The sequence below is a fragment of the Tursiops truncatus genome, chromosome 3 (assembly GCF_011762595.2).
Source record: "Tursiops truncatus isolate mTurTru1 chromosome 3, mTurTru1.mat.Y, whole genome shotgun sequence".
NCBI classification, from domain to species: Eukaryota; Metazoa; Chordata; class Mammalia; order Artiodactyla; family Delphinidae; genus Tursiops; species Tursiops truncatus.
The window spans coordinates 154,680,147-154,702,622 of NC_047036.1; the positions used below are offsets into that span (position 1 = coordinate 154,680,147).

At 44.6% G+C, this 22,476-nt stretch overlaps 1 protein-coding gene and 1 pseudogene across 2 annotated transcripts in view; one reads left to right on the forward strand and one right to left on the reverse strand.

Moving 5' to 3' along the window:
• Nucleotides 1-10,356, forward strand: part of ADAMTS2 (ADAM metallopeptidase with thrombospondin type 1 motif 2) — a 246,926-nt gene extending 236,570 nt beyond the window's left edge. For both annotated transcript variants that reach the window (XM_033853695.2, XM_033853696.2), the window contains 3 exons: nt 551-680; nt 1,595-1,684; nt 7,631-10,356. In XM_033853695.2, coding sequence (XP_033709586.1) covers nt 551-680; nt 1,595-1,684; nt 7,631-8,088 — 678 coding nt within the window. In that variant the 3' untranslated portion in view covers nt 8,089-10,356. The remainder of the gene's footprint in view (nt 1-550; nt 681-1,594; nt 1,685-7,630) is intronic.
• A 7,540-nt stretch (nt 10,357-17,896) lies between these two features.
• Nucleotides 17,897-19,492, reverse strand: LOC101338764 (succinate dehydrogenase [ubiquinone] cytochrome b small subunit, mitochondrial pseudogene; annotated as a pseudogene).
• Nucleotides 19,493-22,476: the final 2,984 nt, after the last annotated feature.

Below are 22,476 nucleotides of genomic sequence, written 5' to 3' on the forward strand. Positions count from 1 at the left end.
CCTTTGTCACACACAAGGCGAACACTTGAGAATCATCCTTTAGCAGGGCTGGGTTGAGTTGTGAGCAGAGCCACGAGTCTGGGCATGACTGCTCATTCGGGTCCCTCCCAATGTGGTGAGGCCAAGGGGGCCCGAGACTGGAGGGGACAGTGAGGGTGCTGGTGGTGTAGAACCTTGTGTCCAGAGGGAGGGAGGGTCCTCTGCCGAAGCCTCCTGGACCCAGGCAGAGCTTTCCCAGTGGCCCCCAGTGCATAGCAGTTCTTCTGGGCCTTGGGCCTCCTCTAGCCAGAGGAGGGAGGTGCTCGCTGAGAAGCCAGAAGTGCCAGGCCCTATCTGGCCCTGCATATTTGTTCTCTCTAACTCACTCTAGAGCCCAGGAGATTGAAGCAGCTGCCCGGGGCTAGGGCTAGGCAGGGCAGGCCTCTAGCTCACCCTCTACCCTTTGTGCCTCCCCACCTTCCGCGTATTGTGGGGTCACCCGCTTGGGGAGCCCTTTCAGACCCAGCCTAGCATGGGAAGCGGGCCCTGACTGGTAACGCTCTGCCTGCAGTGTTCGGTAACCTGTGGCAACGGCACCCAGGAACGGCCGGTGCTCTGCCGAACCATGGACGACAGCTTCGGTGTCTGCCGGGAGGAGCGGCCTGAGACGGCCAGGATCTGCAGGCTTGGCCCCTGTCCCCGTAAGCCTTCTGCATGCAGCAAGCCCAGGGGAGGGCGGCGGTCCAGGCAAATGCGGCTCTTCCCACAACTGGTCGAACTCAGCATCTGTGAACTTGAAGGAGAAGCTAAGCCCGCCCAGGCCTAGGCTGGGACCTTTCTCTGGCAGGAAATGGAAGGAACTGGCATTTGCCATGCTCATCTCCAGGCCAGGCCCTAGTGAAGGATGGCGTGGACTCAGTCCATCCCTGCCTTCCTGACACTCCCTTTTGGTCTGGGAGACAGAAACCGGATTCACAGTGACTGCACATCGGGGCTCAGCCCATGCCCATGCGAGTAGGGGGTGCCTGTATGAGTAGGGGGCGCCTGTCGCCCTTCAAGGAGAGCAACCAGAATGCTGGCTGCATGTAGATGCCTGGCCAAGTGCTGGACACACGTCAGCTCTTTCGGTCCCCACAACCGTTGAAGACGTAGATCCAGTCATGAGTCCCTTCTGCGGAGCAGGGAGCTCGGGGGGTCAGGTGTGCCTCCCCCAGCTGAGGAGAGGGTAGATCCAGGATTCACTTGTTCCCTGCACTTCCAGAGCCAGCACTCAGGGCACTGCTCAGCCCAGAGCAGGGCACGGTGGGGACTTGGAGGGCAGTACAGACATAAGGAGGTGCTGGTAGGGCCTGCGTGTGGGGATAGTAGCTGAAGCTACTCTGCGTAGCTGAGACCCGGATGCTTGGTGTGGGAGAGGCAGGACTGGGCCTGGACAGGGTGCTTGGGGCCCATCTGTGCCGAGGGAGGCCTTGCAGGCCACACTGGGGAGTTGGGGCCCTCCTGTCACCCCCTCCCTGGGATGCCAGAATCCAGGGGGCCCTTCTGCCTGGGGTAGGTGGGTTGGGTGCCCAGACCTGGTGCCCCAGCAGCCAAGACTCCTTTCTTTTCCCTCTAGGAAACGTCTCCGATCCCTCCAAGAAGAGCTACGTAGTTCAATGGCTGTCCCGACCAGACCCCAACTCACCAGTCCAGAAGACCTCGTCAAGTAACCGGCCCATTTATAACTCTGTCTCTGCCCTCCAGTGCATGCCCTGCGCCTTGTGGAGCTTGCCGTGGGCTCCCCTCCTCTCTTTCTATGGAAAACTGCCCTGACTCTTCCTGAGCGCTCTCTTGGTTGAATCTGTTTTCTCCGGGCCTCTGTGCTCGGCTGTCCCCTTTGGAGCCGCCTGGCCGGGAGGGCCAGTCTCGCAGCGGCACGGCCCGGGGCACCGGCCTCTTGTGGGGGTGCCAGGACCTCGCGGTGATGGCTTTTAAAGGGGCAAAGATCTGTCGCGGTGCTGGAGGGGCCAGAGGCCAAAGTTTGAATGTGACCACTTGGTGACCGCCTTGCGGGGCCACATCCCTCCAGGCTGGAGCTGCGGGTCGGAAATCGAGGCGGAGCCCGCCCGTTCTCTTTCAAACGCCGCTTACCAGCGAGGCAAGGCCAGAGGGGTCTCACGGGTGTGCAGTTTTGTTTCGCCATCCTGGGCGCCCGGCCCGTTTCCGGCAGTGTGTCGGCGGCTCCCTGGCCACCTCTGCTGTTGCTGCTGCTGCTGACCCTGTGCTGTGTGTCCTCCTGACTCGTGTGACTGTGGCCTGCTTCCTGTGGCCTTTGTGTCCAGCTCACACAACCCTTGGCCCCCGTACCCTGTCCCCTTGGGGGTTCAGGTCAAGCAGAGGAGGCAGGGGACGTGTCCCCGCAGTGGGACATCAGGACACACCACCACTTGCATTTTCTGTCCATTCGCTCCAATGGCCTTTCTCATCGTGCACACACGACCCTGTGCACGGGCGCGAGAGAGTGAGAGTGAAAGGCTGTCTCATGTGGATGCGGCCACCTACCCATGTGAACAACTACAGAATTACCTCAATTTTTATCGCTTTTTTGCTTAGATAAAACTATGTAGAAGATGCCTTAAAGTTGAAAGGTAACAGAATTGGCTGCTAGCAACCCAGGCAGGAGGCAGGCAGTGCAATCTAGAGGGAGGTGGCCCGCTCATCCACCTTTGGTCAAGGGTAAGGCTTCCCAGTCCAGTCTGTACAGGGCCCCAGGCACAGGCTCACCTCTGTGGAAAGGAGACCCGCTCCATGGCCTGAGCGGCCCTTCGGCACTGACTGTTGTTGGAGCCCCGGGCACTCTGCTGCCGGCGCTGCCTTACACCAGAGGGCGACTGGCCTGGCCCTGGGCGTGACCAGTGTAGCACTCCCGCCGGTCACCCCTCACTCTCCCCAGCCCCGTCCCCTGTTCATAGCATCCCCGCTGGACAGCTCCCAGCCCTCCCCTGGCACTAGTTACTGTTATGTAAATACTCGGTGTAACCCATACTAATTCTCATGACTGTTAACTTCCAACTTTGACTTAGGCAATGCGAGTGACATGAGTGACTCTGGGAAGGTGCAATACGGAATATGCACTTTGGTTTATCAGGGATATTTTATTAGTGTTTTGTATGTATTCAATGACGTATTATATAGGTTCCATTGTCGTTGCTTTTCTGGTTTTTTTATGAGACAACGTTAGTGTGTGCCAAAGTGACTGTGAAAATGACCTTTTACTCTTACTAACAGTGGAAAGACTTCCTGTCATGCATCCCACAAATAAACTCAATAAAAGTTCAGTGAAACTGGGTGCTTGGGTCTGGCACGCTGCTGCCTCCTTCTCTTCATCTCTGTGACCAACGGTGCTGCAGGGCTGCAGGTGCCGTTCTGGTCCATTACTTCCTTGGTTTCTGATTCCAGTGACTTTTCTGTCCCCCTTACCCTGCCCAACGTAGATACTGAGGGCCCCTCCCCCACTGAGGCATGTGCCCCCTCCTCAGGCATTTTTCAAAATGTGACAGCAGCTCGTGCAGACACCCCACCGGCATTCTGAGTTTTGAATCCTTAGTGCTAAACAAGCACCTTGCAGGAACACCTTGGCTGTCTCCTTGTGGATAAGTTCTCACGGTTGGGAAAAGGGCCCCATGTGAGCTTCTCCCCATCTTTGGGATCCCAGCCCATGGAGTGGGAATATGGGGTTAGTAGCTGAGACAGTGTCCAGGTCACCATGCCCTGAGCCACCATCAGGCCACTACCCTGGCTCCGGGCACAGCTGTCAGCCTTGGGTTACCTGTTCAGGGAGGGAACAAGTCTGTCTTAGGAGAGTCTTAGGAGAGTCTGGGTTGGGAGAAGGGCAAGGCAGCCGAAGGTCTGAGCGCCTGGCCTGTGACATTTACACACGGGTGTGCTCAGCTGTGCCTGCCTTGTCTCCCAAGGCCTACCCTCAGGAGCCACAGGGCCTGTGTGTCCACTCCCCTTGCTGACAAGAACCACACAGCAGGTCAGGGTCCAACCAGGGACCTCCTAATCTGGGGCCTGGGCCATGTCCTGCCAGGGGGCATCTCTCCCTCCCTTTCCCATGAAGGGGTCCTGTTCCAGGGAGGAGGGAGGCCATGAGAAAGGACAACCACCCAGCGCCATGGAGATGGGCATCAGGACACAGGGCCGGGTTCCAGATGCCAGCCTTCGGGTGGGGTCACAGTAGCTGTGGCTGGGGTCAGCCTGCCCAGAGCTCTGATCATTGAAAGACTCCCAACTCAAGAGACGGGAGACCAAGACAACTGTGTCTGATGAACTGCGTCCACTAAGTCTCCTTGCCCAAACAGATCAGGAGAAATACCTGCTGAGGGAACCTTGCCTAGAGCTGTGGGCAGACCACCAACAGGGCTGCTCCGATAAAACTTTGATTACAAAACCAGGTGGAGGGACCGACTTGGCCCACAAGAGTGGTTGGCAGACCCTTACCCTAGACTGATGTGACACCCGCTTCTCGGATCCCAGCCTGGTGAAAGACAAGTGAGGGAGATGCTTGTTATTTGTGTGAAGGAAGAGACACAGGTGACAGGAGAGGGTGTCTGTGTGGCAGGGGTGACCCCAGTCCCAGCAGCACGGCTAGGCCTGGCTGCATCCTTGTTGAGGCCTATGCCTCTGGCCTCCCCGCCCCAGCTGATGGCCAAAGCCTGGGGGAGATGCTGCACCTAGTATTACCAAAGCCCCCTTGTATCTCCTTGAGGGCTGTCATGGTGGTTTCCACACGCTTACCCCAGTGACTGCCAGGGAGCGGGGAGGGACCAGGAGGGGAGAAGGGAGCAGGGGCTCTGAGCATGACCCACCCAGCTTCAAACAGGACTGTTCTGGTTTCATCTGTCTCAGATATTGGATATCTGTGTAAAATTTTATCCAAGGTTTTAAAACCCTGAAAGCCACATCTCAGCATCTTTTAGTCTGATTTCTGGAATCGACCCTCAGCACAAGGCCATCTGCCTTTCCCCTCCACATGTGGGCCTATTTCTCCATCTCAAGGTTAGGAAGACCAGGGCTTTTCCTAAACAGCCTATCTGTCCTTATCTCTTCATACCCTGGGTCCTGCACCTAGTCATGTTTCCTCCTTATTTTGGCTCAGAGTCCAGGTTGGGTCCCTCTCTAATGATACGTGCCTCTGTGTATTCTTCCCTGTAGCACTGACATTCTAAAATCCATGATTTCCTTGTTTTGGACTTGCTCAATTATTCACATTGGTCTTTTTCACCTTTATGCATTCTTCAATTCACTGTTCTAGGCTCTGGTATAAAGGTGCATCCAGATACAGCTCGGGGCTCTGCCTTTTGGAGCTTCAAGATAATGAAAAAGTCAGGCATTAGTTACCTTATCCAACAACTAAATGTGGACTTGGTAGCTGGGATGGAATGCTGGGAAAGGGAGACCCATGGCACCATAAGACCACATACTGGGGGATTTAACCTGCAAGGGAAGTCAAGGGATGCTTGCCTGAGGAAGATGTGTTTCAGCTGAGCCTCGGGGATAAGAGGAAGAGGGGAGGCACAGTATGTGCAAAGGCCCTGTGGCCACAGAGAGCACACTGCAGAGCAAGGCAATCAAGGCCTGAATGAGACTGGAGAGGTGAAGGGGACGGGTCCTCGCCCTGAAAACAATGGAGGAGCAATACAAGGGCTTCAGTCTGGACGGTGACAAGGTCACATCTCCGGCTGAAGAACATCATTCTGCTTGCAGCAGGATAGCTAGATAAGAAGGAGGAAGAATGGAGACAGGCAGGCAGAAAGGAAGCTCTTACCACGTTGCAGCCAAGAGGCAAGGTAGCTTGGCACTGTGGAGGCAGGAGAGAGGGGAGCGTGGACACATCTGAGAGCATCAGGGGAAATACTGACAGACCTGGAGATGACCGCACAGGGGATGCCCGGGGTCTGGCTTGTGCACATGAAGGGCCATTCTCTGAGATGGGTGGTACCAGTGAAGGCCATGGGCTAGGGCCAGACATGTGGAATCCACTTTTGGGACCACAGGAGTTGAGGGGTATCTAGTAGCCTGTTGTGTCCAAGTGTTTGAAGCTCCAGGAGTTTGAGGTTGGTGTCCAACTAAGTAGGTTGCCAGCCTGTAAGGGAAAATTATAAGCTGGAGCAATGGCCATGCAGAGGGCAGATGTCAGAACCACGGGCCCTGAATGGGAGAGGGCCTGCCTGTCTGTTATTGTGAGAACTTTCAGTGAGCTAGCATAGCTTCACATGCAGATGTAGAACGTGCCCTGCGTTAATGCACAGAGTAACCACGTCAGATGTGGTCGCCATCAGTGGCTGCCCCTTCCCTCCCTCCTTCCTTCCCACCTCCCCTCTTTCCTTCCTTTAAATAGATGAGTTCACCTGGGAGACTGAGGGGAAAGGAGGGCACAGCAGAGGTTTATGTGGGAAAAGTTTGAAATGCCCATTATGAAGAATAGAGAGTGACTGAGCAGGGCACATAGTTGGAGGGTTGGGCCCATTGAAGTCAGTGATCAGGAATTTATAATGGACCAAATATCCCCTGTTATACTGTTAAATGACTTATTCTTTTATGTTGAATGAATTTTTGTAAATCATCTCAATTTTTGTGTTGTGTGTGAAATTAGGTGTTAAGGGAAAGGGAAGGGGGTAAAAATTCAGGAAGAAGACAGAGAGTGAGAACAAGAGGAGTTGGATGGGTCATATTAATACAGCTGCAGCCAGGGTTGGAGCCAGGCCAGGGAGAAGACAGCCATGAGAAAAGAGGGAAAGAGAGAGACAACTATGGCCTCTGCAGAGAGTCAGGGCTCTCCATACAAGACAGACCGTGGATGACCAGATCTTGGGTGGGAAAGAAAGGGGAGGATGTGCTGGGCAGAAGAATTAGTCTATGTGAAGGCATCAAGCTCTGGAGCACTTTGGAAAATGGCCAGAAGCTCAATGTTGCAGGGCCACGTGGTGGATGAAGCAGTGGCAGGACATAAGGCTCTCAAGTAAGTTGAGGCAAGTGGAAGAAATCCCAGATAAGTCTGCATGATTTTTAATTTCTATTTAGTCCCTTTTCAGAAACAAAGATCATCTGGAGAGTCTGGGTGAGGATGGGAACAAAATGTGGAGGAGTATGGTGAGGCCACAGCCAAGGCTCTGGGATGCGCTCTTTTGGGTGTTAGGAATTGGTTCTTTTAGGTTTAATTTTGTTAGAGTTACTGCTTAAAGATTACTGTAGAGTCAAACTGTGCCAAAGAATGTCATTGGGGTTACCACTGGGCTATCAAATGTGAACATCTGATAAAGTCCCATTCTTTAAGATGAGCTTGGAATCACTCCCTGAGAATAGACAGGCCTCATTTCTGCCTCAGACTTTGAGAGATACTGAAAAACTTGCACTCAGTCAGGGCCTGCTTGGAGGAGGGGAGCATTGCTCACAGCTTGTGTGGCAGCACTCAAGGGTGGGGTCCCCGGATCCACTCTGCCCAAAGGCTGCCCGATATCAAAACCACACAGGCTTTCTGTGTGAGCTCGCTTGCCTCTGTGCTGTCTCTGGGCTCTTTCAAATGCCTCCTCCAGAAAACTGCTTCCTGTGGGGGAACAAGGTCCCCCTTACCTGTCCTTTTGTTATTTGTCCCACTTTTCTCTTTCAGAGGGCCGCTGCCAAGGTGACAAGTCAATGTTCTGTAGGATGGAAGTCTTGTCTCGCTATTGCTCCATCCCAGGCTACAATAAGCTGTGCTGCAAATCCTGTAACCTGCAAGACAACCTCACCAATGTGGACGACAGGGCAGAACCACCCTCTGGGAAGCACAATGACATTGAAGAGCTCATGCCCACCCTCCCAGTGCCCACTCTAGTCATGGAGGTGCAGCCTCCGCCAGGCACACCCCTGGAGGTGCCTCTCAATACTTCCAGCACCAGTGCCACCGAGGACCATCCGGAAACCAACGCTGTGGATGTGCCCTACAAAATCCAGGGCCTGGAGGATGAAGTCCAGCCACCCAACCTAATCCCTCGACGACCGAGCCCATACGAAAAGACCAGGAACCAAAGAATCCAAGAGCTCATTGATGAGATGAGGAAGAAAGAGATGCTCGGAAAGTTCTAATAAAATGGAAAGATAGCATCAATAGCATTTTTTTTTTCTTGCTTATAGAGATATTCCATGGGATGGCAACTCCTGTGTTGTGGAGATGAAGTCAGATTCCTGATTCCAAAAGATTTGGGGAAAACAAAGAGGGAGAATAATGTAAAAAGGGAAAAAATATATATATATATATATGTCCTGTACTGAGGTGGAGTGTGGGTTGGAGAGGAATATAGAGGTTCTACAACCCCCATTGATGAGGGAAGGCAGGAGGGATAACTCGGAGAGAGAAAACGTTTGCCCCAAGTTTCTGAGCAAGTGATTGGGAATCTTCTTTTCCTTGTGGTGACCACCTTGCTGGAGACACAGGACATTTCCTGCCAATCTGCAGACTGAGACACAAGCCCCATGGGACTCTTGGGAGAAACGATGATTTATTTACTAAGTGACCAGTCACTCAGATGAGTGCGGTGAAGTGGAGGCCATGAACTCCAGTCTTCGAGGTGGTGAGGCAGGTGATGAAGATGAGTGTGGTGGCCAGCTGGCACTCCCAGGCTCTCCCAGGCCTCTTTTATCTTCACTAACCCCGGCCTTGCTTGTCGCCTCTGGCCAGCCTGGCCTCAGACCCGGGGCTCCCCAGAGAGGCTCTCCCCTTCCCCAAGTGCACTGGAAGGATGAGGGAGGCATGCACTCTGCTGGAAAGTCCAGTGAGTGGGCAAGGCTCACTTTTTTGTGTGTGTGAACATGCAGCTTAAACTTCCCAAAATTACAAGACCCAAGCACATTAGCTCCTTAGCTGGGCCTAGCCTGCCATGTAATTCTGAAGCTTTTCATGTCCAGGAAAGTTCTAAAGCCTTTGTATTCTCACCAGTCATAGATCTTAGAGAACTCTTTCTTATTTCATTCCCCATTCTGTGGATGAGAATACTGGGCTCACGATAGGTGCTAAAACCCTTTATCGGAACCTGTGCATGTGTGTGTGTGCGAACCTCTGCAAGAGGTCCAAGGGACAGAGTAAGGGGGTAAGAAACAGTGAAGGGACATCTGGGATGATGCTTAACCTTCCAAATGGTTGAAAACTAGCCTCCCCATCTCCCCAGCATAGCCTACCTCTCTCCCCTCTGCCACCATGTTCCACACTTGCTCATACATGTCCCAGTGTCTCCAAGGAGCTTGCTGGCTCCTAAGAACCAAACTGGAGAAACCTTTCTGAATTCTCTCATAGTATCACTTCTTTAACAAGATGTAGTGTGAAGCACTTCTGCACCCTCGTCTCTTTATCATTAGGAAATGTATCCACGGCTTTCCCTCGTTGGTTGAACCCATGACAGCTGGTGCTACTCACGGGCTGAAGGGCTGGGCAGTGCTTGCTTGGGTCCATCCTAGAATGTCGAGGAAGCTCCGGACTAACCCTAGCCAGAGTATTACTCAGTTTACCCAGCTTGGGGGCCACAGAATGGGAACACTCCCTTCTCAGATCACAGCAGAGCAGGGCTGTGTGTCTTGGGGGCTGGAAGACTTTGGGGGGGGGCCCAGGTGGGACACACCCAGGGGGATCTCTCTTCTGCTGCAGGAAGAAAGATGCCCTCTGGGAACTGTAGGCCAAGTGGGCACGGCCCCATATGCCATACTCAGTGCCTTGGGCCATATATCCACAAAGTTCTCTAGACTAGATGGTCCTCAGAAGTCTCTCTGTGTATGAAGGCAGTGTTCACCCGCTCTGAGACACTGCAAATTTCCACTGAGCTTGAGACAGGTGGAGAGCTGGCTTAGCAACAGTCCGGAGCTTCCAGAGCTAGCTGAGAGGCTTCTGCAGCCTGGGGAAGGCAGAGGATGTCTTTGAGCCAAGGTTTCCCAACACCAGGTTGAGACTCAGAGGTCCTCTTTGTCCACTGCTCTGCAAAGTCAGCTGAGGGGCCCAAGAGTCACTTCATGTTCGTGGGAAGACTAGTGCTGGAGTTTTGGGACCTGGCTCTCTGATCTACTCCTTTTGGAAAACCCATGGAATTTCACATATAAGCCTTTCATGTGTACTATAAAGTTGTTTGTTTGTTTGTCTGGAGTATATTATAAATGGTGCTCAATAGCAAAGTCTTTATCAGATGAAGCATTACGACTATGTACTCCTGTCTGACAGGCAGCTGCCACATGGGTCATTTTGGTGCTGAACTCACATCACAACATTTTATCTTACTGATGATAGCAATCAGTACGTTTGTTTTTCTGTATAGTAAAATTTGGCTCCTTGGTTTTATAACTTATTAAAGTCAAAACGTCTGTGTTTTTGCACATCATGCCTGTGTTTGTTTGTTACCTTGACTACACTTGTCCCCCATTCCCAGCCTAAACTTGGGCAGACAGAAGGATATGCTTCCCTCACAAAGCCAAGAGATGTGGAGGGACACCAGTAGGCAGTGAACCAAGGCTGCACAAGTCAGGATCCCATGAGGGGCGAGAGGTGCCCAGAAGGACCAACCTCCCTCCCAGCTCCCCGTGGAGTCAGTTCTCCAGGCAACACGACTTAGCCAAAGGCTCCCAAGTCAACCTTAGTTCAAGGAGGAGACACCTCCTCCTCCCTGACTGCAATCCCTTCTCTCGTATAATTAGGTTTCCAGAAAAAAAATACTAGATGTTGAGGTAAATTTTAAATTCAGAAAAACAGCAAATAACTTTTGAGTATGAAAATGGAACACACTTATACTAAAAGTTATTTTTTGTTTCTCTGAAACTCACATTTAACCGAGAATCTTGAAATTTTATTTGCTACATTTGGTAACCCTACTTACAATCAGTATTCTACTTTTAAAGACAGGTGCATGCTCTCTGGTCCTCTGATATTAGCAGGTATTGGGGAGGAGGGAGGTTGAAGGACAGAAGAGGTGATTTCTTCTGCTACCCTGACCAAGCAGGAATCAGGCAATGTCACAGTGCCGGGGAGAGGGAACAATCAGAAATCTTATTAGTTTGTACAGGGGTTATACGTGGCTTAGGAATACACAGTATTTCTCCTTGTTCTTTGCTATAATTTGTTTTGACTCCCTTTTTAAAAAATATTTATTTATTTATTTATTTATTTATCTTTGGCAGCGTTCGGTCTTCGTTGTTGCACAAGGGCTTTCTCTAGTTGCGGCGAGTGGGGGCTACACTTTGTTGTGGTGCACGGGCTTCTCATTGCGGTGGCTTCTCTTGTGGCAGAGCACAGGCTATAGGTGCACGGGCTCAGTAGTTGCAGCACGTGGGCTCAGTAGTTGCGGCTCTCAGGCTCTAGAGCACAGGCTCAGCAGTTGTGGCGCACGGGCTTAGTTGCCCCACAGCATGTGGGATCTTCCCGGATCAGGGCTCGAACCCATGTCCCCTGCATTGGCAGGCAGACTCTTAACCACTGCGCCACTAGGGAAACCCCTTGACTCTGTTTTTATAGTACAGTTGGTTATTTACAACGGGGAAGAGGAACTCGGAATGGGTATGTGTGAATGTGTGTGTTAGCAGTGGAGAGAAAGAGCCTTGGGTGAGCAGAAACTGGCTGGGACTAAATACCTGGCAAAGGTAACTCATAACTGGATAACCCAGCAAGGTTATTTTAGAAAACAGGCCCTGGGTTGTAGAGGAAGTGGTAAGGAAGGCCCAATCCATGCTTCCTGAAGAATGTTGATAAATGGTTAGGAGGAGCCAAATGATGCCATTACTGAGGATTTGGCCACCACTCCCTCCTCTGGGCACCGTGTGAGTCCCTGATTTGCATGCACAGAGCAGCCATGCCATGGTCATACCCAGGGGTTTATACTCCACTGTGAATTCTTAGCCCAGGGGAACACAGTACACTCCCGTTTAGAGGCTGTGTAGCCAATTCCCCCCGAACCTCATGACCCCACACTGTTGTTGCTTCATCTTTGGGGGCTCCCTCAGGGACTAACCTCAAATACACATAAAAGTTACACAAAGACAGTGTGTGAGTGCCCCACGGGGCACCGAAGCAACAAATGCCTTGGTTCAAAAAAGATTCTTCTAGTTTCTTTAGGTGAACACTTAGATCACTGATTTTCCACCTTTCTTTTTTAAAACTCCATGCATTTATGGCTATAAATTTCCATCTATACAGCTGTAGCTGCACCCCACAAAATTTGGTATTTCATACATTTTTTGTCATTTCATTCCAACTAGTTTCTAGCTTCCATTGTGACTTCCTCTTTCACCTAAGAGTTATTAAGCATGTTGCTTAATTTCCAAACATTAGGGGGTATTCTGGTTATGGATTGTTACAGATTTCTAGCTTATTTTATTGTGGTCAGAAAACATTTTGGGGCATATTCCAACTCTTTGAAATTGGTTGAGGCTGGCTTCATGGCCCATGATGTGGTCAGTTTTTTTTGTTTTGTTTTGTTTTTATTGCACATGTGCTTGAAAGAATATGCAACTGGTAATTGTTTTTTATTTATTTATTTATTTAGGTTGCGGCACATGGGATCCTTGTTGCGGCATGCAGGCTCTTAGTTGCGGCATGCAGGCTTCTTAGTTGTGGCACTCAGACTTCTTAGTTGCGGCATGCATGTGGGATCTAGTTCCCTGACCAGGGATCAAACCCGGGCCCCCTACATTGGGAATGCAGAGTCTTACCTATTGGACCACCAGGAAAGTCCCACAACTGGCAATTGTTGAATACAGTATTCTATATAGGTCTGTGATGTCAAATTGGTTAATTTATTATTCAGATCTTTTGTATCTTGACTTAGTTTTCTTCTTGTTCTATTAATTTGATAGAGAGCTGTTTTAATACCTCCCACTGATTGTGGATTTTTCTATTTCTCCTTGCAGTTTTATCCATTTTTGCCCTTCTTTTTAAAAAATAAGCTATTTTACTATTTTGAAGTCTCATAATGGGAGCATACAAATTTCTAATTGTATCTCTTGTTGGTAACATTATCCTTTCATCCTTATGAATTGATCAATTTTATTAAAAAAATTTGAAAATTTCCCCCCTAATATTAGTATAGCTATATCAGCTTTTTTTTTTTGGTTAGTGGTTGCACAATATAACTTCTTCCATTCTTTTACTTGCAAATTTCCTAGATCTTATGTGTGCTATTTGTACTTTGTAAACATATAATTTTCAATATCATCTAACACTTTAATCTTTTGATTAGACCATTTAGTCTATTACATTTAATGTCATCACTGACACCAGTGCCCTTCTTCTACCTTCTTTTGTGCTATTTGTGATCTGTAATTTTTTTTTCTCTTCTTTCTTGCCTTCCTTTGGATTGGGTGCTTTTTTTTCCATTCCATCTTAGCCCTATGGTAGTTTTGAAGCTACATACTACTTTTCTCTTATTTTAATGAGTATTCAAGACATTTCAACACACACTTTTAATTTACCATAATCTATTATTCTTCTTAAAGTGACCTTCTTTCCAACAATGCAAATCCTTAGAATAGTGGTCTCAAGCTCTATGTGATGAAAGATAAATTTTTAAAATTTTCATTTCATCATGGACTAATAAAATATAAAGGAATTAATAGAAAAATAAGTAAAAAAGCAAAAAGATATACAAAATACAAGCTTAATTTTAAAATAATTTTGAGGTATAATTGACGTACAATAAACCACACATACTTAGGTGTACAATTTGACAAGTTTTGAAATATATACAAATGGGAAGTTATCACCACAATCAAGATAGTGAATATACCCATCACACCCAGTAGTTTCTTCCCACCCCTTTGTAATCTCCCTCCCCTTCATTCCTATCTCCAAGCAACCACTGATCTTCTTTGTGTCACTACAGATTAGTTTTCATTTTCTAGAATTTCATAAAAATAGAATTAAACAGTATTTACTCTCTCTTGCTGCTTCCAGCCAGTATAATTATTTTTCACATTCATACATGTTATTGCATATATCAGTAGTTCATTCCCTTTTATTACTGAGTAGTATTCTATTGTATGAATACATTACTGTTGGTTTATCCATTCAGCAGTTGATGGACATTTGGGTTGTTTATAACTTGTGGCTTTTACAAACAAAGATCTATGATCATTTGTGTATAGGTCTTTGTATGATGTGTGTATTCCTTTAAGCAAAACACCTAGGAGTAGAATGGCTGGATCATATGGGAGGTGTATGTTTAACTTTTTAACCAGCAGCATATGAGACTTCCAGTTCATCTACACCAAGTGTCACCAACACTTGATACGGTCAATCTTTTAAATTTTAGCCATTCTAAAAGACATCTAGTAGATATCTCATTGTAGTTTTAATCTGCATTTCCTTACTGAATAATGATGTTGAGCATCTTTTCATATCCTTACTTGCCATAGGTAGATAAATCACTCGATCAACAAATAGATGTAGATTGATCAATAGATAGATAGATGATAGATAGAGAGATACAGATTGATCAATTTTCTTTAGTGAGGTGTATGTCAAATCTTGCCAAATTTTCATTGCGTTATTCGTTTTCTTATTTAGTTTGGAGAGTTCTTTATATATTATAAATACAAGTAATTTATCAGATGCATGCTTTGCAAATTTTCTACCAGTTTGTGGCTTATCTCCTCATTCTCTTAACAATGTATTTTGAGGAGCATAAGTTTTAATAAAGTTCAACTTATCAATTTGTTCTTTCATGGACTGTACTTTTCATGTTGTGTCTAAGAAATCTTTGCCTAACCTAAGGCCACAAAGATTTTCTTATATGTTTTGTTCTATAAGTTTTATATTCTTAGATTTTATATCTATAACTATGATATATTTTGAGTTAATTTTTGTATATGAAGTGAAATATGGATCCAAGTTCACCTTTTTGCATATGGATATCCAAATGTTGCAGCACTGTTTTTTGAAAAGATTATCCTTTCTCCACTAAATTACCAAAGGTCATGAAAATTTCCTCTTACTTTTGTTCCCTAAAAACTGAATAGTTTTTGCTCTCACATTTAGGGCTATTCTCCATTTTGATTTAGTATTTGAATGTGGTGTGACATTAGGATCTAAACTCATCTTTTTTGCATGTGGATATCCACCTTGCTGTATCATTTGTTAAAAGACTGCCTTTTCCCTGTAGTCCCTGTTAAAAGACTACCTTTTCCTTGGCGTATTTCCCAAAGTCAGGTTTTTCTCTAAATTCCGTTTCATTGATCTATGTCTTTCCTTACACTAGTACTACACTGTCTTGAGTATTATGGATTTTAGTAAGTTTTGAAATCAGAAAGTGTAACTCCTTTAACTTTGTTCTTTGTTTTACATCTTTATTGGAGTATAATTGCTTTACAATGGTGTGTTAGTTTCTGCTTTATAACAAAGTGAATCAGTTATACATATTACATATGTTCCCATATCACTTCCCTCTTGCGTCTCCCTCCCTCCCACCCTCCCTATCCCACCCCTCCAGGCAGTCACAAAGCACTGAGCTGATCTCCCTGTGCTATGCGGCTGCTTCCCACTAGCTATCTACCTTATGTTTGGTAGTGTATATATGTCCATGCCTCTCTCTCGCTTTGTCACAGCTTACCCTTCCCCCTCCCCATATCCTCAAGTCCATTCTCTAGTAGGTTTGTGTCTTTATTCCTGTCTTACCCTTAGGTTCTTCATGACTTTTTTTTTCTTAAATTCCACATATATGTGTTAGCATACGGTATTTGTCTTTCTCTTTCTGACTTACTTCACTCTGTATGACAGACTCTAGGTCTATCCACCTCATTACAAATAGCTCAATTGTTCTTCTTTTTGAAAATTGTTTGGCTCTTCTGAGTCCTTTGTATATATTTCCACATAAATTTTTTTTTTTTTTTGCGGTACGCGGGCCTCTCACTGTTGTGGCCTCTCCCGTTGCGGAGCACAGGCTCCGGACGCGCAGGCTCAGCGGCCATGGCTCACGGGCCTAGCAGCTCCGCAGCATGTGGGATCTTCCCAGACTGGGGCACGAACCCGTGTCCCCTGCATCGGCAGGCAGACTCTCAACCACTGCGCCACCAGGGAAGCCCTCCACATAAATTTTTAAATCAGCTTATCAATTTTTTCAAAAAGGCCTCCTGGAATTTGAGAGGATTACACTGAATCTATTGATCAATTTGGGAAAAATTGACATCTTGACAGTATTGTGCCCTCCAATCCATGAACACAGAATATCTATTTAGATCTTCTATAATTTCTCTCAGCAACATTTTTTAGTTTTTGATATACAAGTCTTGCATATTTTTTGTTAAATTTATTTCTAAGCATTTTATTCTCTCAATGCTATTGTAAATAGAAATATGTTTTCTTAATTTTATTTTCAGATCGTTCATTACTAGTATATAGAAGTACAATAGTTTTTTGTTATTCTAATCTTGGGTTCTCCAACTTGCTAAACATATTAACTAGTTTTGGTTTTTGTTTTTGTTTTGTTTTTGGTGTGGATTCTTTTTTTTTTTTTTTTTTTTTTTTTTGCGGTATGTGGGCCTCTCACTGTTATGGCCTCTCCCGTTGCGGAGCACAGGCTCCAGACACCCAGGCTCAGAGGCCATGGTTCACGGGCCCAGCCGCTCCACGGCATGTGGGATCTTCCCGGACCGGGGCACGAACCCATGTCCCCTGCATTGGCAGGCGGACTCTCAACCACTGCGCCACCAGGGAAGCCCCCTGGTGTGGATTCTTTAGTATTTTCTACATACAGGATCATGCCGTCTATGAATACAGTTTTACATCTTCTTGTTCCATCTAGACTTCCTTTTTTTCATCGTTGGACTGGCTAGAACTTCCAAACAATGCTAAATAGAAGTGGCAAGAATGGGTATCCTTGTCTTGCTCTTGATCTCACGGGAAAAGCATACAGTTTTTCACCATGAAGTATGATGCTAGCTGTGGGCTTTTTGTAGATACACTTCTTTAGATGAAGGAAGGTACCTTATAGTCCTAGTTCACTGAGAGTGTTTATCATGAGTGGTATCGGATTTTGTCAAATACTTTTTCTGCATCTATTTAGATGGTCATGTGTTTTTTGTCGTTTATCCTTTCATCATTGTATTAACTAATTTTCAAATGTTAAATCAACCTTGTATTCCAGATCTACATCCAATTTGGTCGTGGTCTGTAATTCTTTTTCTCTATTCCTGAATTTGGTTTCTTAATATTTTTTTTTGAGGGTGATTGTACCTATATCCCATAGTTTTCTCATCATGTCTGGCTTTGGTATCAGAGAATGCTGGCCACATAGAATGAGTTGGGAAGTGTTCCCTCCTATTCTATTTTGTAGAAGAGTTTGTGAAGAAGTGATATTATTTCTTTTATTTTTATGTTTGATAAAATTCATGAGTGAAGACATCTGGCCTGAGCTTTTTCTTATACCAAGATTTTAAATTACAAATAAGTTTCTTTACTTATTATAGGTCGATTTCTTCTTGGATCAGTTTTGGTAGTTTGTGTCTTTCTAGGAATTTGTCCATTTCATCTAAATTATCTAATTTGTTGGCATACAGTTATTCATAATATTCCCTTATAATCTTTTTGTCTGTTTCAGAGTCAGTAATGACATCCTCTTTTTTACTCCTTATTTTGGCAATTTGTATTCTTTCTTTTTTTCTTGGTTAATCTAGTTCAAGCTTTTTCAATTTTGTTGGTCTTATCAAAGAACCAATATTTGGTTTCACTGATTTTTCTCTCTTGCTTTTCTATTTTCTATTTTCAGTTTTCATCTAATATATTTCCTTTTTTCTCCTTGCTTGAGATTAGTTTGCTCTTCTGGTTTCTTTTTTTTTTTAATCCAGCATTTTTGTTTTTTAAACTTTATTTTCATAGAACATATTTTCACATTAGAAAGTCCCACAGTGGGAAAATAATAATTTATTACCAATAGTTTTATATTTGTGGACAGGTTATTTTAGGACAAATAAACACATTTGAGGATCAGGTCTTAGTTTAGAATCTGCAATATTTTGACACATCAGCAAGGGGGATCTCTTCCCTAAACGGGACTTACCTATATTTAGAACCTCTCCACACTCTTTTTCCTATGATTTAGAAATTAGTAATGTGAGATATCAGCACTTCCCAATTTTAAAGTTTCCCCAGGACATGTAACTATCAGTAGCTGGTACCAACTGAACAGAGGAGTAAGTTTTCAAAAATTAAACACTGTTTAATTTTCTGCAAAATCTTTACTTATGAATTAACAGTTTTTTCCTTATTCATCATTCTCAAGACAAATGTAGAAACTTGATCATGTATTGATAGTAAGAAAGCTGAATTTACTCTAAGAGGTTGATAAATTAAAAGGCCAAAGCTCATATATAATGTTAAGTTATACTCTGAGTCTTGTGAGAAGCTGGGAGACAACCCCATTAACGCATCGGAACGCAGAACTCAGTCTTACAATTTCTCAGATACAAGTCCTCTCAAACCTTGTCCTCAAAGATTAACCTCTGAAAATAACCATGTGATTAGGATAAAGGTTTGTCTCACCAATGGCTTATATGTTATTTCAGTGGAATGGCATGGCAGAGCAGAGGCAAAGAGTTGTACAACCAGTTCTTAAGATATTAAGTCATAAAGCCCAGGGCTTCCACAGCATGACAACAGCTTTCAGATGCCCACATCATGATAGCTGAAATAACAAGGCACAGCAAAGTTTAGAGCTGAGCATCTGAAAGGCCTGCCTTGGTAGCTTTCTGAGATGTACCGCACAGACAGAGTCAGCAACAACTTGTCCAAGGCCCCAGTGACTACGTAGAACATGGGCTGAAGCCAGGAGTCCATCGCAGAGCAAGGATTCAAATACACAGCTGGAAGCAGGCCCAGGAGCAAACACTGACAACCCTCTCACCAGTCCAGGGTAGAGATGCAGCTTTGGAACCAGGATGGCGGCTGGGTAACAAGTAAATGTGCTGTGCTCCACAACATTCTGGGGTGGGCTGGTCCTGGAGAAATGCTGAGACATGAGTAGGTATGACCACTGGGTTTGAAGGAACAGACCTCAGTCTCCTTGGGCATGATAGAGGACACTCAGCCTCCAGAGAACCACCGTCTTGCTCCCAAGGCCTCAAGGTCATCCAGTAACCTAGAAGCAGTTATCTTCTTCTGGTTTCTTAACATGAAAGCTTACATTTGTTTATGTTATTGATTTGAGACCCTTCTTGTTTTCTAATATAGCCATTTACAGTTATAAAATTTCTCTCATGAGCTATGTTAGCTGAATTCCATAAATTTTGATATGTCATGTTTCATTGCATTCAGTTCAAATATTTTAAAAGTTCACTTGTGATTTCTTTGGTCTATGGATTATTTAAAAGTGCGTTTTAAATTTTCCAAATATTTGGATATCTCCCAATTTTTTAATTCTGTTGATTCTAATTTAATTTCACTGTGGTTAAAAAAAGAACTACTTTGTATTATTTCAATCCTTTTAAATGTATTGAGACTTTTTATGGCCTTGTATATGGTTTACCCATACATAGTTCATGTGTGTCTGAAAATAATGTGTTTTCTGCTATTATTGGGTAGAGTGTTCTGTTGATGTCAGGTCAACTTGGTTGATAATGTTGTTTAAGTTTTCCAGTGGCCATGGTTCACCTCTCTGAGTTCTAATCCTCTCCCTGAAGTTGGCTAAGAATTTCTAAATATCCTTTTAGCTATTTGATACTTTCAAGAGTTTCGTTTTCCTTGTTCAGTCTTTTTAGTTGCTTTTAACAGGATGTTTGGCCTGAATTATCTAATCTGACAATTCTGGAATCCCATTATCAATTTTTAAGACAGGGTTGTCTAGTTTTATCTGTTGGAATTAGGCTAGGTACCATTTCTAATAACATTAGAAAAACTTTTTTTTGTGTGTGTGTGATATGCGGGCCTCTCACTGTTGTGACCTCTCCCATTGCGGAACACAGGCTCCGGATGCGCAGGCTCAGCAGCCATGGCTCACGGGCCTAGCCGCTCCGCGGCATGTGGGATCTTCCCGGACCGGGGCACGAACCCGTGTCCCCTGCATCGGCAGGCGGACTCTCAACCACTGCGCCACCAGGGAAAGCCTAGGCAAACTTTTAACACAAGGTTTTACCGGTAAAAGAGAAGAGAACTCAAAGCCTTTAAATCCTTACCAAAGTGCCCAAATATAACAATTCTTTCTCTATTCCTAAATCAATTTAAACTAAAATTTTTATATATAAAGAATTATAATTCTATGTAGATAGTTGGCTTCCTACTATTAATGTTTCAAAAAACATTACTGGATAAAGAAAGGTCATCATATAAATATTATAAAAATGTAAAATTTCAATTAACCAGGTTAATACAGCAAAAGTTGTCATAACTTCAAGGAGAAATTGACAAAGTCCCCATCCTAAGGAGAACATTGAACATGTCTCAGTAATTAATAGATCAGTAGTGAAAAGAAAACAATAATATATAGAATATTTGAATAATACAATAAACAAGCTTGATCTAAGTAACACACATATATCTCTGTTCCCCCAACAATTGAACAACTCACATTCTTTTCAAATACTATGACATATTTATGAAAATTGATGATATATAGGGCCATTAAGGAAGAATAAGAAATTGAATAGATTTAGTAATTAATCTAACCTAACTACAGGTAATTAAATTAGAAATCAACATCTAAAAATTAATTTAAAACATACATTTGAAATGCAAAAACTCACACTTCTAAATAGCTCACAGGTCGAAAATCATATTGAAAATTAGGAAATACTTATAATTGAATATCACTTACCAAAACTTGTGAAATGCAGTCAAGGAAGTGCTTGGAGGTTCTTATGGTCTTAAATACAAAAATTAGAAAAGAAAAAAGTTTGAAAATAAATTAATGAACTATGTAACAGAGTAAACCCAAAGAAAGTAGAAGGAAATAAATAACCAATATTATTTATAAGGATAGAATTTAATTAATAGAAAAGAAATTTTAAAAGATCAACAAAGCCAAAAGTTCATTTAATATTTACCGACTCTGGTAATAATGATCAAGGATTAAAGACAGGACGTACAAATCAACAACTTTAGGAATAAAAAGCAGAACTTAATATTGAAAAGGTAGAGATTAAAAGGTTTATAAATAAATAATATGAACAAATTAATGCCAAAAAATTGAAAATAATTAAATGAATAAATTCTTAGAAAAATAAAATTTGTCAACATTTACATAAGGAGAAATAGAAAACCTAGTTAGAATTATAATCATGAAAGGAATTGAACTTGCAATTCAAAATAGTCCACAAATAAAATACCAGGCTCAGACAAGCAGACAATTCTAACATCATACATATTCTTCTAGGTAATAGGAACAGAAGGAAGCATTTTTCAGTTTATTCCATGAAGTTAAGATAACTATCTTACCAAAAATAGATAAGGACCAGAAAAAAAAAAAAAAGCACAAGAAAATTGCATGGATGCAAAAATCCTAACCCCAGTATCACTAGACCATATCCAGTCATGGACCAAAAAGATGCTCTATAAGACTAAGTTAGGTTTATTCCCAGAAATTAAGGATGATTTAACTTTAAACCTATTGATTTCCAAGCAAGATGGTGAACTAGCATGAGTTTCCAGCTTCCTCCCCGCTGTAACTCTAGAGTAGGTACAAAACTGACATGGGATTATTGACCTGATGAATGAACATAGATACTATGAGAATGCCTGAGAAGGCTGTTTTGAAGTGGTACAAGTGTGCCTGTGGCAGAGGGTTAGTTTGTTTTCTGTTTTGTTGGGTTTTTTTTGTTTTTTCAAAACTTTGGGGTGTGGAGCAGCCAGTCCCCTCAGTGAGAAGACAGTGTTAGGCGAGAGTTTATAACTTTTACCTCTTTCTTCCCATACCTTGCTTTGGACTGATCATTTTCTGCTGCATTCACCCAGAAATTATTAGCAATAGCTCAGGCTAGATGATGTCAGTTGTGACAGGTCAGGATAGCATTTAAACCCAATGAAAATGAGAAACTGGTGGAAAGAGGTGCAGATTGGTCAGCTCCACTCCCTTCTAACCCTGAGGCAGCTGGACTGAAAGCTAAGAAGAGAGACTTCTGGTCTCAGCTCTGACATGTGAAGAGTTTGGAAGCCATCACTCCCATTCTCACAACCACATAAAAGCTAAACAGACTGAAAATCAATGACTGTTCTTAGATCCATCAGAGAATTGAGGTCAGAGGGCACATTTTGTCACCCTGGAACTCAAGTGACAAGTGACTACAGAGAATTGCAGCCAAGATCAGCTTACTGGGAGCAGAAGCTTCTGGAGCCAGTAACTGATAGAAATATTTAAATGGTAGTTGACAAACTTCTAGAGGCAGTGTGTGGACTGGTTTAAGGGTGGGGTCCACAGTCTTAGGGAGTCCCCCACTCTCCTGCGTTTTACTTCCAGAAACCTCACTGGTTCTCACAGTGAAGATGTGAGAAAAATCCCCTTGTGCTTCTGGCAGCAAGAAGGGAAA